Raw genomic sequence first — 18,448 nt, 5'->3', positions numbered from 1 at the left:
CTTTCATAACATGTGCAGCTGTCATCAACCTTTTGTCTTGTAAAACTGAAACTCTCTAAATATTACACAATCATTCTCCGTTCCCCCTTCCCCCAGTCCCTGGCGATGAGCACTTGGCTTTCTGTCTTTATGTTTTGATGGCTCTAAGTGCCTCACATAAATAGAATTATAGACTCTATTTTATGACCAGCTTATTTCACTTAGCATGCTGTCCTCAAAGCACATCAGTGGAGGCTGAGTAATACTGCATTGGGTGGTTCTAGCTCAGTCTGCTCATCTGTCTTTCACCGATGGCCACCTTGGTGAAGACCCTGGAAATATGAGTGGACAGATAGCTGAGACCCCGTTTTCAATTCTGCTGGGTGTCCACCTGGTTCAGAATTGCTGAGTCGCTGCGGGTATGGTTTGAATATGTCCCCCAGTGTCTCTAGTGTTAGAAGCTTGGTCTCCAGGGTGTCAGTGTGGAAGAGGGTGGAACCCTTAAGCAAGCTGTGATTAGGTGATCGAAGATATTGTCCTTGGGAGAAACGGATGTACTTCTCATGGGACCTTGGTTTGTTCTCGCAAGAGGGTTGTTATAAAATAACAAGGCTTGCCCATCCCCAGGGCTCTGAATTCCTGTGTCATCTCATGAACTCTCCCTCTCACACAAGCTTCATCTGTGACTGAATAGTACACATTCACTCAGGACTTCATCTCTGTCCTTACACCTTCATTCAAGGCCTCCCTGGCTCCCCACAGCTGATCCTCTTCCCAGCTAGCCCTTCTGTTTGCGTGTGGGATGTGTGTATGTAAGAGAGAGAAAGAGAGAATGAAAGACAGAGAATAAGAGAAATGGAGAAGGAAAAGAGAGAGAATAAGAGAAAGAATGAAAGAGGGAAAGAGAGAATGAGAGAAAAAAACAAAAAGAATGAGAGAAGAGGAATGAAAGAGAATGAGAGAGACTGAGAGAAAGAGAGAAAATGAGTTTCATTAAGATTGCTTACAGGAACATGCTCACCTTGTCAGTGACTACACTACTGAAAAAAATGTCTCTCCCTTCCCCAGCAACTGTGAACAGATCCCCAGGGAGGGGTGGGGCCTCGTAAGTCCTAACCTCGTGCAGGTAATCACAGCCACTGGGGGTTCAAGAGCACAGTGGCCATGTCCTTCCTGGAACACAGTGTTCTTCACCACTTATTCTCAGCACCATCACCAACTATGACTCTGCGGTGTGGGGCTCGCTGGATAAGGCTGAAGTAGGTTATCTCCGGATAGCCAGTTATTTGTGCTCTGTCTATAAAGATAGACTCCCTTTTCTCAGCAGGGTTTTAAAAGTCTCCCCTGATCTGTGTGACCCCAGGTCTTCTAAGGAGGTCATATAACCCTCATGGAAGAGTACAGGTCAGATCCTTCTCCTGATAAGGAAACTGCTCTAGCAAGCACCTAGGAATTCCTAGAAATGCCCCACCCTGCTAAGGATCTTAGTCCAGCAGTGACCTTCAATTGTTCTTGGAGACTGTCCCCCCTTTAAAGGATAATTAAGTACTGTATTTTTCTTCTTGGGATAAGTATCCCTGACCCCCTGACCCTCTGATCCCAGCAAATCAAACACATTCACACTGGAAATCCCTCCCTCTGTCCCGAGTTTTTATTGCCCTTGATTTCACACAAATAGAGGCACATACTTTCCCACTTCAAGACCTTCTGAGATTTGTCATTTATCCTCTGTTGGGGCTCATCTCACTGTGACTGCCCTCTGGCCCACTGTGCCTGGACCTCGATGGGCCTGTGTTTTGGCTGCAAGCTGAGCAGGCATGGGCTTTGGCCCATACCTCTTCAGCACAGCAGCTTGACCAAGAGCTGTAACACTTTGGTATCGCCATATGCTTTGAAACGCCTGAACTTCTATTGCCACTGGTGACCTCATGCTAAAAGAGCCAAACTGTAACACTGTGGAAAAGCTTTCCACACCCCGGCTTAGTGCACGAGGGCCTCACCGTAAGGTGCTCTAGCTGTCCCTGGAAGAAACAGAATCCCTGTTCTCCATCTGGAAGCTGAGCTCCAGGACCCCAGCCAAGATCCAGGCCCCTGCTGAACAGAGAACAGCACTGCAGCATCTGTTGCCTGATGTAAAAAGAAGCATCTCTGACAAGAGCTGACAGCAGCACTAAGCTGCAGGCATAACACAAGTATTTAGAAGGCAGATTGACAAGGTTAACAAGCCCATTTAGTAAAACAGCAGTAGCAACTTCCTCACTAGAGCTGACAATCTCCCCAGGCTTTTGACAAGAATCCTCCCTAGACCCCAGGAAGGGCTCAAGTCCAGTCAGAAAGCAGTTGCTTGCCACCTTAATAATCATGCCACTATCGTACAAGTGGTCACATTTTTACCTAGCAGAGTGGTACTCTAGCTCACAGAACCCATAGCAGAGTAAGACCGCTAATGACTTTCCTCCCCTGAACAGCACCTTCCAGCATCATGAGAGCTAACCAGTAGAAAATAAGTTTCTCAGCCTAGCATGTTTAGTGAGCCCCAAGCCCAGGAGAGACTCAGTCTCAAAACAAACAAACAAACAAACAAACAAACCCAACTCATGTCGGGTACAGTAAACCTAGCTAGGATTCTGTGGCTGGGAAGGTCATAGGCCCTACAAGAGATCTACGGTAGCCATTTTCCTAAACCAATAGAATAATTTATCCTTATATCCATAAGGATATCCATATAAGAGGTGTTTGTCACCTCTTATCAAAGAAGCTTCTATTGGCAGCAGATGAAGACCACTGCAAAGCTCTACAACTGGCTAACATGCAGTGAATAAGAGACCATAGGCACCAACTCCAATTAATAACACAACTCCTACACATAAAGCTTAGAGAGCATAGCAGAAGAGGTAACAGAAAGACTGTGAAAGCCACAGGACCAAGATACCTGCTGTAAGACAGTGTCTTCTTAGCCAGTTGCTGTGGCCCACACCTTTAATCCCAGCACTCAGGGAGGCAGAGGCAGGCAGATCTCTGAGTTTGAAGCCAGTCTGGTCTACAGAGCAAGTCCAGGACATCCAAGGCTAGACATAGAAACCCTGTCTCAAACAAAACAACACAACAACAACAACAACAAAAAGATAGTATCTTCTTGACATGACAGGGCTGCTGCACTCATAAAATTTCAGCAGTATGGTCACCTGCAGAAGGCCTGTGCTCTGAACACATGAGTCAGCAAGTCTCAGGGGACAGGGAAAAATATCTCAGGGCCCCATCACTAGAAAAACTAAGCAGTTGGCAGCTGTGGAGAGAAGGAAAGTTTTCTCTGGGGAGGAGGCCCCCAGTAAGTTATCTAGCGTCAAGTAGCCAGCCCTAAACACATGTACACAAGAGCAATGCTAAATAGACTGGGTAGGCTCTATGTGTCTATGTGGAAAGCATTAATAATTGTAGAAGGAGCGGGGGAAGGGAACACAGGAGGAGCCGTGGGGGAGTAGCTGGTGTGGGAATGATGTAAATACAGTATGCATGTGTCCTGGTTTGCTTTCTCTTGTTGTAATAAAACGATGACCAAATGCAACTTAGGGAAGAAAGGGATTATTTCTGAGTAGAGGCCACACTCCATAATTAGGGGAAGCCAGGGCCAGGGCTCAAGGCAGGAGCTGAAGCAGAGACTGTAGTGGAATGCTGTTTACTGGCTTGTCCCCTTTGGCTTACACAGCTACTTTTCCTGTATATCCATGACCACCTGCCTAGCAATGCTGCCACCCACGGTGGACTGGGCCCTTCCACGTCAATTAACAATCATGAAAATGCCTCACCGGTATGCCCATGGGCCAGTCTGATGGAGGCAATTCCTCAGGTGAGCTTCCCTCTTCCCAAGTGACTCCGCTTTGTGCCGGGTTGACAGGAATCAACCAGCACAATTCCCTTGTGAAACGTTGATTGAAGAATGACACTGGAGGTTCTCCTTTGACCTCCATGTGTGCATGCACACACGTGGATATGCATAGTCACACAAACATGCACATATGCTCACAAAAGAACCCATTTTAGGTGAGGAAACTGAGGGCAGGAAGGAGGACTACCCACAGCCTCTTGGAAGAGCCTCAGCGAGGAGGCAACGGTGTGGTCCTCAGAGCACCGGCTTGGTAGTAAGACTCTGGACTGTGTCCCAGGAGCCATTCCAACCGTGAGCTGTGTAATCTGACTTAATCTCTCTGTGACCCAGTTTCCTCACGTGCAGAGAAGAAACGGTACTTACTTCTTAGGTGTGTTACAGATGACTACACCAAAGACAACAGTTACCTAATGTTAGCTCTCAAGAGCCATGTGGTCGAAATATAACACACTCCCTCGGGAATTCTGTCACACGAACCGAACCAAAAAGTGTCCCCAGTCTTTGTGAGTTACCACAGCTTGAGGTGAATTTTTTTTTCAACTCTTAGAACCAAACGATTTGGAACAAAAACACCATTTTCATCTCCATTAAGAAGATGAAAGCCGGGCGGTGGTGGCGCGTGCCTTTAATACCAGCATTCAGAAGGCAGATCTCTGTGAGTTCAAGGCCAGCCTGGTCTACAAAGTAAGTTCCAGCACAGTCAGAGCTGTTACAGAGAGAGAGATTGAGATCTTGTCCGAAACAAACAAATAAACAAAAAGCAACAACGACAACAACAAAAAGGATGAGTAAAACTCAGGTTAAATCGGCTATCCAAGGATGCACAGCCTGAGTTTGAACATAGGGTCTATTTGACCTGCCAATCAACTCAGAAAAGCAGCTGTTACACCTTCCACTCAAAGCCCGTGTGCTCAGGACACCAGTCCTAGTCAAATATTCCAGGAAGGTGAGACGTGACATTTGGAGAGAAAATTGGGGTCGGTGAGACAGCCTCCCCAGCTCAGGCCAAACACCCTGGACCAGGGTTCAGTGGATCACAAACTGTGCTTTGGCAGGTAACTTTCACATGGTCCAGTGAACCACATCCCCATCTCTGCTCCCTGGAATGTGCGTAGGAACAGGCAGAGAAATGTTCTCACTGAGACAGGAACACACAGACTCCAGCCTTCTGTGTCCAAGACAGCATGAGTGGAAGGAGGTAGGTGGAAGGAGGTAGGGCTCCCCCAGCCCTGGAGGTCTGCCAAGTAGTGCCCACTCTCCCTGCCCTCTCTTCTTCTAGCCTATATTTGCCGAATTTCCCTCTACTTTTCTCCTCCTCCCCCTTCTCCTCCTTTCTTCTTTCTTCTTTTCTTCTATCCATAATCAGAAAGCACTAGAATTACTCAATGGCTACAAATGAAATATAAACACAAAAGTCAAAATTCCAGTCACCAAAACCATGTAGATCAGACACTGGCATGGAAGTTTGGCCTGAGAGAGTGGGGCAGGATATAACAAAGGTGGTATTTTACTGGTACTGTTATCATGGCTGAGCTTCCCGGCGGCCAAAGCAGAACCGGGAAGCAGGCAACTATTGAGTTCAGAATACCTGAGTAGTGTGGACAGACCGAACCTGCCGTTGGGAAAGCCAAGTGTTGATTCAAGCTTGTCCTCCCTGGAGGGGTTTCCCATGTCGTGTGCAGAGAACACTAAAGACTGTCATGTCCAGTGTCCCTGGCCTGACCTCAAGATACAGTAACAGGTTTCATAATCGTTGAAGAAAGCTACCAGAGTGAACCCCCAGAATACAGCTCCACCAGAGCCTTCAGAGAGCACAGCCTTCTAATGGGCACACCTGAGCCAGTGGCATTTCCCAAACCATGGCTCAGACCCAGAGTCAGACACAGTGTGAACACGCTTTGTAAGCTTGGCCTCGTGAGGAATGCTCATGATCTCAGCACAGGATGGCAGGAAATCCAGGTGTGAGGCCAGCCTGGGCCAGATTGTCTATAAAAAGAAAAAGGGAGAAGAGTGGTAGGAGGCAAGGGGAGGGAAAAAGGAAAGGCGAAGGAAGGGGACAGGAGAGAGGACAGGACAGGACAGGACAGGACAGGACAGTTGAAGAGAGGAGAGGAAAGAAAGGGAAGGGAGGGAAGAAGAGGGGGAGAGGAGAGGACAGCAGAGGAAAAGACAGGAGAGGAGAGGAAGTTGAGGAGAGGACAAGACAGGAGAGGACAGTTGAGAGGAGAGGAAGAGAGGGGAGGGGAGAAAAGGGGAAGAGAGGAGAGGAAAGGAGAGAAGGATGAAGGGAAAGTTATAGAGAGAAGGAGAAGAAAATGAAAGGGAGGAAAAAAAAAAAAAAACCAAGGACCCAGAGGAGAGAGAAGGTTGTGTGAAAATGGGTTTCTGGAGCCGGAGAGATGGCTTAGTGGTGAGGAGCACTTGCTGCTCTTGGAGGCTTGATTCGCAGCACCTACATGGCAGCTCCCAACCATTTATAACTCCACTTCCAGGAAATCCCATGTCTTCCGAACTCTGCAAACCCTCATATGTGAAACATAAAAGAAATAAATCTGAAAAAGAAATAAGGTTTCTGAGACTGGAAGGGAGGGTAGCTCAGTGATGGAGCAAGTTCCTGGATTTGATTCCCAGCACTGCCCAAAATGGGGGTCAGGGCAGGGGCTGGCAGCCACAAGTACGCCTTTAATTCTGTTAACCCTAACTTTCACCGTTAGTGGTAGAAGTCAGGATTAACAGGATTAAGTTTGTTTGTTTAGTGTTTAGTTTTTACTGTCGCTAAGCTCTAAAAGCCCAGACCAGAGAATTCTGGGATAAGAACAGAAGAGGAGGCTGCAGGTGGCCAGTCGTGGAGGATAAGGAAAGTGTGAGACAGTGAGCAGTTGCTACCCACGTGGGTAGCTGGCATCTGGACACGTGCAGTTAACCCAAAGCAATGCACCTCGATAGCAGGATTTCTTAAATTTGTTTGTTTGTTTGTTTGTTTGTTTGAGACAGGTTTCTCTGTGTAGCCCTGGCTGTCCTGGACTCACTTTGTAGACCAGGCTTGTCTCGAGCTCACAGAAACCCACCTGCCTCTGCCTCCCCATGTGCTGGGGTCATAGGTGTGCGCCACCATGCCCAGCTTCTTAAAGTTACTTTTACTTTGAGTCCTTTCACCCAAGAAATTTGTATGTAACCCCAATTTGATAGGTATTTAAGATAGGTATACAAATGAAGCATTGGAAGCAAATCAACTGAATTTATTTTAGGGACTTGGAGAGATAGCTCGGGGTTAAGGGCACATATTGCTCTTTCAGAGGACCAGCTGGTTCCCGACACCTGCATTAGGCAGCTGCAGTCCGCTATACCTCCAGTCTAAGGGGATCCGATGCTCTCTTCTGTCCTCATGGGTACCTGCACACACACACCAAGTTTACTTAACAGCTTTCGTTAGGCTTAAAATTTTACCATTTATTAAAGGTGAAAGCATAGAAAGGAGTGCGTGCGTGCGTGTCTGTCTGTCTGTCTAGGGTAGGGCTCTCTGCATCCCCCAAGGTGAGCTGGCCCCAAGAGGGACAGGTGTGGACTGGAAGGCCTAATTTACTCATTGCCGCATCAAATCCTCTCCCACAGGACCTGAGGGTTAGGTGGAAGTATCTTGGCCATCAGCCGTGTGACTTCCAGGGAGTCCCCCTTTAACTGCTGGCTCTTGGTTTGCACTCACTTTGAGGCAGAACATTCTACCCTCACTCAAGTCTGTACCACACCCAGGTTGCGGGAAGCCTCAAGATGGAAGAGTCTACAGCTCCGAGCAAAAAAAAATCTGGAACAGAAAACAAGCTTTACTGAAAATTAATGTCTGTAGCTGTACAGCAATTAAAAAAAAAAAAAAGTTTGGCTTGGCGAGCCGGAAGGGTGCCAACATGTGGCAGGCACGCCCACAGGGCAGAATGAGAAATCCAAATGCGTGGGCCTGTTCGGTCTGCAGAACCATCTGTACTTTCCATGGGATGGATGGCTTCAGGCCATGCCCAAACCCTGACGGAGCCACTTCTCTTTCAGAAGTCCTAGCTGATAGCTCGGGTCTTCTTAAGGTCCTGGGAGAGACTCAGGAGAGCTACACCCAGCTCGCCAGAGTGAGCTGGTTCCTGAGCCTCCTCTGGGTGGGTTCTAAAAGGACAGGGGACTTCCATAACTTTCTCAAGTGTTGTTGCCCTCTCTGTAACACTTGGTGAGTGCTGGGGGCAATTGCATGCTGGTCTGGCAGACGAAAGCAAGCGAGCTTCCTGGAGGCAGCCCACTCGTTTTGCATGGCTGACTAATAGGTGTACAGGCAAGGCCCCAGGGGTTTTGCCCCTCCAGACTGCTTATTGTTGCTATACTGCCTTCCCATGCTTGTCTCACATATCTGGCATGGCCGAGACCCTCACTGCTTATTGCTTCACTCTGTTAGACAGATTTCCTGCAGATTATCTTGACATATGACATAGTGCCCTTTAAACAAACTGATGATTTCATAACCCTTGATGATGATTTTAAAGGATTTCTGACTCGATTCAAGTAATTTTAAAACCCTCCCGCAGTGTAGCAAAAACTGCTAGGATCCCTGTGGACTTCCGTGTGAATTACACCAAGAAGGAAAACAAGATTGAAACAAATTAGTGATCAAGGAGATACATTCATTCTAGGTTTAGTCCGAGGATAAGGCCCAGGTGTACACCATGATAAGAAAGGCCATATGAATATGGAAATAAAGAATAAATGGTTAGCCATGCAAGACAAGTCAGACACCTGTTTCTTAGCAAAACAACATAAAAAGTCTTGCTTTGAACACATAATGTACATTTGAAATGAAAAGATAAAACTTCTGCTTCGAACTCATAAGAGCATATAGATAAAACCATTGCTCTAAACTTACAATAAACAAAGTAACTAGTTAGGTATTAGGATCAATAGTCCTACTCTAACTCCCCTTTATGTAATGATTGTGTCTATTTTTGAATGATGTAAATTTTTCCATACATAGACAACCTTTGTATTAGGTAGTATAAAAACCCAAGACAGAGTGAAACAGTTGTTAAGGCCACCTGCTTCATCCAAAAATGTGTCTGTCTGTTTGTATATCTAATTGTCTGCATATATTGTCTACACGTATGCAATAAATATATAACAAAATTGAAAATAAGAAAAATCAGCTGAACCGTAGAGGGACATGGGATGGTGGATGTCAGGCTTGTACGGCGAGCCCTTTTACCCACCGAGCTGTGTCTCTGCCTTCCCTCATATTCTGAGGAAGAATATATATCTTACGTGGCCCAGGTGGCAAGGATGGCCTTAACTCCTGATCCTCCAGCCTCTACCTCCCAAATGCTGCAACTATAGGTCCAGTGCCACCACCATGCCTGCTTTATGCTCTGCTGAAGATCGAACCCAGGGCTTCATGCATGCTGGGCAAACACTCTGTCAACTGAGCTGCACCCCTAGCTCCTCCTTTAGTGACCTTCTGGTGATCTGACTTCCCATGAGTGGGTAGGAGGAAGAGAAGGCTCCTGCCATCCCATGTCCCTCTACAGTTCAGCTGATCTTTCTTATTTTTAATTTTATTATATATTTATTACATAACAAATTAATGTGGCTGAACAAATTCCTCCTCTCCTCAGTCCTTCCTAGACCCAGCAAACAGAAAAGCTCATTACATGAGGCTAAAGCAAGGAAATCAATCCATGACATTAGCCGGTCTCCACCCTGAATCCCGTGATGTGCCCCCGATTGCCCCCCAACTCCCGTCTCCCACAGAGCCACACAAGAGGACTGTGGGGCAGCAGCGATAACCCGAAGTGAAGACAGGCCACTGTCAGTCAGAAAACATACTGGGCACAGACACCGAGTGCTGGAGCCAAGGAGCCTTTGAATGAACCTGGTAGAAAAGATGGTAGAAAAAAAAAATCCCTGCTTACCCAGCCTAAGGCAGAACACAATGGAAATTGGGGCTGAGATTCAGAGTGAGAGGGCCCTGAGGGGGAGACAAACCTCTGCCTTTTGAGAGCTCTGCACACAGAGGCTGAGCCTGCAGCACTGCCCCTGCGGTGGAAGGAAGGGCTTCATCCAAAGGGTTAGCCACCACTGGCCATCACTGCCTTCACTGTGGTGGCATATTTTGAGAGAAAGGACACCCATCCCAGCTTCCAGCATTCCAGGCGTGGTAAGGGGCGACAGGGCTTCCTAACTGCCACGCTGTGTCCTATCTGCTATCCCACGTGAGTCTTACCGGCTCAAGCCAGCTGCCGAGAGGCCAATCGAATCTGCACTGATTGACATGGCTGAGTTCCACGAGACTGGGAACCAGACCTTGGACACGGCTGGGTCCTGCCCCCGTGGTAGGCCCCTTGGCAGGCAGCCAGCAAGCCAACACCCTGCCCCTGTACCCAGACCTTCCTTATAGAGCTGAAATTCCGGGAGACCACAGATGAGGACCCAGGCCGGAGAGATTGCTGTGAGGAGGTTCAAATAGACAGCAGCTTATGCTCATGTCTCCCAAGGACACAGCCAGTGGCGCCCTTTCTTAAGGTGTCTGCTCGTGCGGTGCACTGATGAGATGCCTGGGGACCAGAAGCTGCTAATCAGACTCCCAGGATGACAAAAAACTGAAGGGCCAATGGACACTTTGATACTTGTGTTTTTCTGTTCAGACTTCCCTGTTCTCCTCTGCTCCGAACACTTTTCCCACCACATCTCTCGTTTTTATAATGCCACCCATCTGCCCGTGTTTTCAAGGCACAAACACTCTTCCCTCCCTCTCATCCTGGCATTGATTCCGAAACCCAGAAGGTCTGGTCAGAAACCCACCCCCGGAGGCCGTTCTCAAAGCAGTGTTCCCAGTCACACTCATCAGCATCACGTGGATGCTGGTGACCTTTCCAGCTGTTTAGACCTCATCCAAGCCAAATACATCTACCTCTCTGTGCCCTGAAGCCTGACATGTTGAATCTTTAAAGGATGGTGAGATGGCTCAGCAAGTAAAGGCACCTGCCAGCAGCCCTGAGGACCCCAGTTCTATCCCTAAAACCCACACAATGGAAGGAGAGAATCAGCTCTCACAAGCCCTTTGACCTCCACAAGTGTATCATGGCATGTACACATCTCTCACATGTGTATACTGACACACACACTTTTTAAAGGTTGTGGGGAGTCCCCTCATCTGCCCTGACCAGCGGACTTGATGAGGGGTCGCTGGTGCACTCGGGAGGGACCTCTGTCATCACATCGCCCTCTTAGTTGGTTATCACGTAGACACTCTCCAGGCCCCAACAGGAAAGTCCTGATTCATGAGACTCCACCCCCTCTGGCCCTTCTATCAGGTAATTCAAAGTCTCCAGCAGGTTCCTAAGTTACTGATTAACCCTGGGTTTCGAGTAAAGAAATAATAACAACGGGAGGGACAGCGTAAGCCGAGAAACAAGCTGGGAGAGCAAGAGAGGAAGATGCAAGACATCCGCTGTCAGCAGGAACCTGGAGAGAGCAGAAAGGAGGCTGACAGTGTCCCCATGGGACCAGAACCCGTGCAAGTCCTGGCAGCACCAGTGGACACTCCTTGCGGATGCCCCTGCTCGGAACAGACTCATCCCACCAACTCGGTGCCCAGAATGTCCTGCACCGAGGCTCCACAGCCTATCCCAGCAGGCGCCACCACCACAACCACCATCATTGCCTTGGGGCCCCCTGGGCGTCTCAGCATCTCTATGGAGGGCGACCTGGAATGCTTGGTGTGCCGAGAGCCCTACAACTGTGCCCGCTCTCCCAAGCTGCTGAGCTGTCAGCACACCTTCTGTGCCGTATGCTTGAAGCTTCTGCTCTACGTGCAGGAAGACACCTGGTCCATCCCCTGCCCACTGTGCCGAAAGGTCACTGCCGTCCCAGGAGGCCTCATCTGCAGTCTGCGAGACCAGGAGGCGATGGTGGGACGGCTGGCCCTGCCGTGCCCAGAGGTGCGCCTCTGTCCCCAGGGGCTGGTGGGTTCTGCCACTTCAGCAGCTCGGCCAGCCAGCTGTCCAGGAGATGAGCAGGACACAGTGAGTGTCAACCGCGTAGCTGCCCGGCGCCTGGCTGTGCACCTGCTCCTGTTGGCGCTCCTCATCATCCTCATCCTGCCTTTCATCTACCCAGGCGTCATCCGGTGGGTGCTGGCCTTTGTCATCGCCCTGGCACTGCTGATGTCCACCCTGTTCTGCTGCCATCCCCAGAGCCAGAGCGGCAACTGGACTTGCCCCAGGACTCTGTTCTGCAGAGAGCAAAAGCAAACCCAGATCGCTTCTATCGCCTGAGAGCTCTGATCTCTGCGGGCCCTGACGTCACCATGGCTCTCCTCCCCCCCAGATCTCACAACCCATGAGGGTAAGGGGCCAGGAGCCTCCCTTCAAAAAAAAATCACATGCGAACTGGACTTGCATGCCAAAGTCAGACTGTGTGCTGGAACAATGGGTTTGCACCTGCCTGCCCTTGTGTAGCACAGCTAAACTTTTAAGGGGAAAGGAAGGAGAGTTACCCCCCTGAATGAGTGACTTTGAGAGTGGAGGGGTCCCTGTCCTTCCAGAACTCCTGGCGTTTGTATATTTCACTGTGTAGACATAATGGGACACTGACCTTACTACAAAGCAAATAGAACCAGGGTTCTTTTGTAATCTGTGTAGCTGGCTTCATTATCTTGTCTGGGTTTTGATGTTTTGCTTGCCGGGAAGTTTGTGGCCATTTCTAGCCATTGTGCATTTTCCCTGCTGGGATGCCAGAGTCCATGAAAACACTGGCAGGTTTTCTTCTGTGTTGCTTGCTTCAGCTATCCCAAACCCACAACTCCAAAAGTCTCTGCAGGGTTCCCCACAGGGTCCGCCCCAGGGTGGGAGTATGCATGGAGTTGTGCCTGTACCAGTGGGAAGGGAGACAGAGACAGGGAGGTATGGAGACAGTGAATCCTGGAATTGTCCCCAGACTCCACTCTGAGATCACCAGTTGTGTACCACGAGGCCTTGACTAGGAGAATCTCAGGGTTATAAGGATGAACACACACACACACACACACACACACACACACACACACACACACACACGAAATGGATCCAGCTCTCTATCAGACTCCCAGACCCACACGGCGGAATGAAAGCAATGAAAGCATTCCAGTTGGTGCCACCCTTCTTATCACGTCTGCCGTCCTGTTTGCTACTTTGTCATAAAGATAAAACATCTCATAAATGCAACGGTCCTTCGGTCCTCTGCAGTGACACCCCCACCTCAGCCTCATAGTGAGAGCCACTAGAAAGGTCCCTGGGTCGTCTCTTCAAGGCCATTTGGGCTCCTTCTTGCAGGCAGGCATCTGCCCTCAGAAATGAGCTCTGATGGGTTCTGGGTTCAGAGCTCAGCCAAGGTGGTGGTGGCAGGGAAAGGTGCCCAGCTTGGGAGCTTGAGGCACAGTTTAAAAAGTCCCCATGGTCAGACTTAAGACTCTGGAGGGACTTTCCCAGGCCCCTTGCACGGTCCTTTCCCAGTTACCCCATTTCCTGAGTTCTTGAGGTAGGAGAATAACAGGTAGGGAGGACACAGTTCACGGTGACTGGACCTTTGTCAGGAGTAATGACAGAGCTCTGCCACCAGGTCCTGGCTGCTCGGCCCTGGTCAGTGGTCACATGCTGTTGAGCAAGGGCTTTGGCTCTCAGCTTCCCTTTCCCCAGGCTGAGGAACTCTGACTCAATCAGTCCTAAAATACCCTGGATATCCCAACTGCTCAGGGCATGGCTCCAGCCACAGGCCAGTGTTTTGGTCACATCCTTTTGAATGCCTGCTAGGAGATCACAACAAGGGCTCCTCCTGTCTCACTGGGTGGCAGGCTGACGGCGGAGCTCAGTGGTAAAGTGCGTTTACTGCAATGTGTAAAGCCCTAAGTTCCATCCATCCTGGACACCAGAAAAAAAAAAAATACCCAAGCAAACAAAAAAAATGTGTACACTGCCCTAAAAACCACAGTGCCTTATTTTTCTTAGAAGGTCAGGCAATTCCCAGGGCATAAACTCAGGCTCTTACAGCCAGCCAGCGTGGGCCTGAAGAACACCCATTCTCAGAGGCAGAGCAGGTGGAGAGGGCCTCCAAGCATCTCCCCCATTGACCTTGGGTGTGAGAAGTTTGGGACAGCTGCCAGACAGACCGCAAAAGAACGTTTTCTCTCCACCTAAGCCTCCAACTTCCTGGAGGCAAAATCCACCTCCTCCCAAGTCTTCAGTTGGTCAAGGATATACCATTTGTTGCCATTTGGTGGGAACGTGTTTGCCCAGTAGCCATAAGCTAAGCAGGCGTTTCCCCTATCAGACAAGTTTTGCCTTTCTGACAGCCTCGTGAAGCTCAACCACTGTGTTCCCTCTCACGCAGAGGAAGACGCTGAGATCAGAAAGGTCAATTTGCCTGCTTGAGGTTGCACAGCCAGTCTATGCTGGAGAGTTTAGGAACTAGCCCAGAGTTTTGTCTCAACGTGACACCTCCTTCATATATAGAAGGAACGTAGAAACTGTGGGTTCCCCACCTTTGGGCTTGGGAGAAGTGTCATAGAAAATCTGAGACAAACTACTGGAGCCGTGAGATCCAGAATCAGCAGGTTTCAGAAGAATGATAAATCTGTATGAGCCTCTGACCACCTCACTCCAGCCTTTCTTGCTGGGAACCCTGCGGGTGGGAGTAATGGAATCCCAGGCCTCATCTGATTAAATGACTACTGTCCTGAGCCTGGGCCTGGGCCCTCTACCCACAGGCCCCCTGTTGTCACTCCTCCTGGCTTATGGTGGGCCCCAGCCAAGATATCTCTGGGATCCCTGGGCAAAGATGTTCTTACACTACCAACCTCAGGCCCTTTGCAGGCTGACTTGGCCCCAACCATCACCTGGAACCTGAAAACTTGTGGCTGAGGCCAGTGCTGCCCCCTGGAGCTGGGGGAGGAGTCAGGCAGTGCTACAAAGGCATGTGAGTGGATGGAACCAGAGAAAAGGCCCTAGGCTCAGGGCCAGGCTCTGGCCCACATTGAAGGAAGTCACAGAATGTACCTGTCCCCTTGGGAATGGGAGGGCGGCTCTAGGTTCACTGAGAGACCCGGCCTTTAAAGAAACAGATGAAGGATGACAGAGCAAGACACCTGATATCCTCCTTTGACCTAAAAAGAGGGATGGAGCTATACCTCAGTCATCCAGCACTTGCTCAGAGCCTGGGTCCAACCTCTAATAAAGAGAAGTGAATCCTTGACATTTGTCCCTTAATCTGATACATTTTTAATGTCTGAGACATATATACTGGCCATACACAATACATTTTTAGCCAGTATGTGAACATATGTTAAAAGGCCTCAAGCCGTACACGGAGACCACCACACCACATCTCTCAGTTCTTTTCCATGGAGAAGCGGTTTGCTGCCCTCACATTCTAAAAAGGCGACCCAGCAGCCAGGAACACTCCTTTCTTATGGATACGGAGGGGCAGAACCTGGCCAGCCACTGAGCTTACTGAACTGTGGCCCTCCTTCTCACCTGTTTACTTTGGAGACATGGCCTCACTAAATTACTTAGGATGACCTCTGACTCATAGTAAAGGCCAGGAAGACCTTAGGCCTGTGATCCCCCTGCCTCAGCCTCAGCACTGCCCCACACCAAACATGTAGCTGTGATTTCAGCCCTTCACCATAGGGCCCTGATAATCTTTTTAAACAAAGGCAAAGCAGGGCCTCACTCAGAGGTGACCTGTAACTACACGAAGGACTCAATCTTCCTGTTACTTACTTAGCAAACGTTGTGTGTTGGAGTTTTAGATTGACAGGAAAGTTGAAGAGACAGTGCAGAGTTCTTAGCAAGAATTCATGTGCCCTTCGCCCTAATTTCCAATCCTAACACTGATACGTTTGTCAGCATTTTTTTTTAAAAAACAGTATTGATATGTGGCTATTGACGAAAGCATAGGCCAACTGATCCACTGACCAGTTATGTCTTTACTGTCCTAAAACCCAATCTAGGGCAGCACTTTATATTGAGTATAACTTCTTTTCTAAAATTATTTTCCATATTGATTTCATTTATCTACTGTTATTCCTTTCTCCATTAGCAAATTATACTAGTTGGTTTTTTGGTTGTTGTTTTTTTTTTTTTTTTTTTTTTTTACTTTCAGAATTACATTTATTTATTTTCTTTATATCAAGAATTTACCAAATCAGCTTACTCGGAAATAGGAAAGGCAGTTGTCCCACACCTGAAAGGCTGAGAAGAAACCAGCTCAGGTTGAGGCCAGCTCCTTAGGCCTGGAATCTCTTAATTGGTGGCCTCTGGCCACTCCTGTGAGGCGTTCTTCAGGGCCAACAATAGGATCTTTTAAAATTCCTGGTTTATTGGGGGGCAGGGATGCCACTTTGGCATGGTTATTGTTATTGCCCCTCCTTAGTGATGCCCAGAATCTCAGCTAGAACCCTTCAGTCCTCCTCAATTGATCCTTCTGCCCTACAAGCACCCTCTCGCTGTTCTTCGTCCTGACTGGCCGCTAGGGAGGCCTGCCGCATTCCAATAGGACCCTGAGTCACCGGCTTCTGGAATGCCACAGGTCTGACCAGCCGGCTTGTGTACATTTTCCCCACTTCCAACTTCAGCCTGTCTTCTCCAGGAGAAAGAGCAACGACATTAGAGGTCATGGTGACTCATGTTCCTTCCCTGAATAGGATGGCTGCCTACTTCCTCGCCTGTAGACTAGGTGTGATGAAAATTCACAGGTTGCCGGGGCAACAAGAGCCATCTCCCAAGTGCTGTGCCACCAACCCTGAGGCTGGGCACACAGCAGCGGATGAGGTAATACAGACCTCCATTCCTGAGACTTTTAAGTTCTTGTGCGGGATACGCATTGGTTAATTGGCAAAAGAGGAAACCAATCTATGATTGTTACTACGATTAAAATATTAGGGGGCTGAAAGCCTGGTGTGCCAATCCATGGCCTGAGAACAGGACCTGGCACGTAGTAGGAGCTCAAATATTTGTTCAATGTTTAAAGCTGAGCGGTGGTTAGGAAGTCTCACAGGAACGGAACCCCAAATCGGAGGTCTCCGGGATGTAAGAACCTCGGATGCAAAGACTGGCGAGCATTAGAGAAAGTGAAAGAAGGCGTGGATGTTGCAAACTTCACAGAGTAGTGTACCCAGGAGGGGGAGGCTGCTTCTGGAACAGGCTCTTTCAAAGTGTGGCGGCCTAGTTTTGAAGCTTCCCCTCCACGTGTCTGGACTCACTCCCCTCCTACCACCCGAGCCCCTGGCGAGCACTTTCTGCAGAGCCCTCCGGCGCCCCGTGCTCTCATTTCCTGGGCTGCAGATCCGTGGGTCCCTTCCCGAGGCCGGCCCCCGGGTGGCGGCTTTGGTGGCTCAGGTGGCGAGGCGCCCGACCCAGGCCGGAAGGCCGGGGCTCTGGGGCTGCGCAGGCGGGACCGGCCGGGGCCGGTGTAGGGCGGCGAGGACAGGCGGGGAGCGCCGGGCCGGGAGCAGTGGGGCCGCCAGGATCCCGGTCGTCGTCCCACCGGTCGCTGCCTTCTCCAGGTAAGCCTGCCTGCGGGGAACCGGGAGCGTCCCCAGACCGCGGCCGCTGCGATTTCGGAGCCGGCAGTGCTCTCAGCTGGGCGGCTGGAGGGGACACTGATGCCTGCGGAGCACGCCGGCGGGCCCTGCCTGCCAGCACAGTCCAGGGCACCAAACCACTCCCCTGAAAGATGAGTGGCTGGGCTGGAAGGGAAGAAAGGGTCTTACCCAAGGTCATTCAGGGTCACTGGACGCCCCTTGCGTACAGGGCGCTCCAGGTACCCGCTCCCACCCTCTGGTCTCCAGACTCAATTCCGGGAGGCCTGGAAAGCCCCTAAGCCCGGGAAAGGCCCGGCCCCTTCCTGCTGTGATAGGGGCGTGGCTTCTCGCCTAGCTGTTGGTATTTACAGAATGGGAAAATTTTCCCCCGATTCCCCGATAATGACGCAACTGACGCGGGCGCAGATTTTACAGCTGGGAAAACTGAGGCTGGGAACAATGGGGTGATTTTGGCCAGGACCAGGCAATCAGAGGAAAGAGGAAAACAACGGTGAGCTTGTTTGACCCTGTTTTAGGTTCAGAGTTGGCCCCCTTGCCGTTGTCGCCCTTGCCTTTCCCCCGGGTGACCCAGAGTAAAAGCAGCTCTATCTGCAGGTTTGATCCAGAGGCCCCTCCTGCCTATCTATGAGGCTTCCCAGGCCTTCAAACGCTCACTGTGTATCATTGAGCACCTGCTGTGTGTCAGTGTGTACACTGGTTAGGCTGTGAAGACACAGCAGGAAACAGTCATCCCTCAGGAGCACTCCGCAGAGGGTGAATCAGCTGGAGACTGGGCAGAGAGGCAACACCACCAAAATGTGGAGAAGCCAGGGTCCCAGGGCCCCTTCCTCGTAGTTAGAACAGTGCCAAACTTTCTGAACCTCTGGGCCTCACCGAAGATGCTTCTCCCAGCCTGAGTTTCCCATTCCGCCAAGACCTGGGGAATAGAACAGTGAGCAGAGTCCGACGGACCTAAGAGATGCCCTCAATGAACCCAGGAG

At 49.9% G+C, this 18,448-nt stretch overlaps 2 protein-coding genes and 1 long non-coding RNA gene across 14 annotated transcripts in view; 2 read left to right on the top strand and 1 right to left on the bottom strand.

Moving 5' to 3' along the window:
• Positions 1 to 7,089: 7,089 nt before the first annotated feature.
• Positions 7,090 to 10,174, bottom strand: LOC132652723 (uncharacterized). Its single transcript, XR_009590294.1, has 3 exons — positions 10,113 to 10,174; positions 7,569 to 7,667; positions 7,090 to 7,258 (listed from the first exon to the last, which is right to left on the bottom strand). It is a non-coding gene; the product is annotated as an uncharacterized LOC132652723 (long non-coding RNA).
• A 1,113-nt stretch (positions 10,175 to 11,287) lies between these two features.
• Rnf186 (ring finger protein 186) lies at positions 11,288 to 12,522 on the top strand. Its single transcript, XM_021630836.2, has one exon. It carries the CDS (start codon positions 11,326 to 11,328, stop codon positions 12,163 to 12,165), a length of 840 nt encoding a protein of 279 aa, XP_021486511.1. The 5' UTR covers positions 11,288 to 11,325; the 3' UTR covers positions 12,166 to 12,522.
• A 4,020-nt stretch (positions 12,523 to 16,542) lies between these two features.
• Positions 16,543 to 18,448, top strand: part of Tmco4 (transmembrane and coiled-coil domains 4) — a 76,069-nt gene continuing 74,163 nt past the window's right edge. For 6 of the 12 annotated variants that reach the window (XM_060379196.1, XM_060379195.1, XM_060379189.1 and 3 more), the window contains exon 1: positions 17,048 to 17,429. The gene's annotated coding sequence lies outside the window, so the exon portion shown is untranslated. Of the gene's footprint in view, positions 16,696 to 17,046; positions 17,430 to 17,825; positions 17,959 to 18,448 lie in introns of those variants that run through there. The other 6 variants (XM_060379194.1, XM_060379191.1, XM_060379192.1 and 3 more) reach the window with 5 other exon arrangements.

Source organism: Meriones unguiculatus, chromosome 3 (assembly GCF_030254825.1).
Source record: "Meriones unguiculatus strain TT.TT164.6M chromosome 3, Bangor_MerUng_6.1, whole genome shotgun sequence".
NCBI lineage: Eukaryota > Metazoa > Chordata > Mammalia > Rodentia > Muridae > Meriones > Meriones unguiculatus.
Note: the sequence above shows the minus strand (reverse complement) of the source record. Positions and strands in the feature narration are given on the sequence as shown.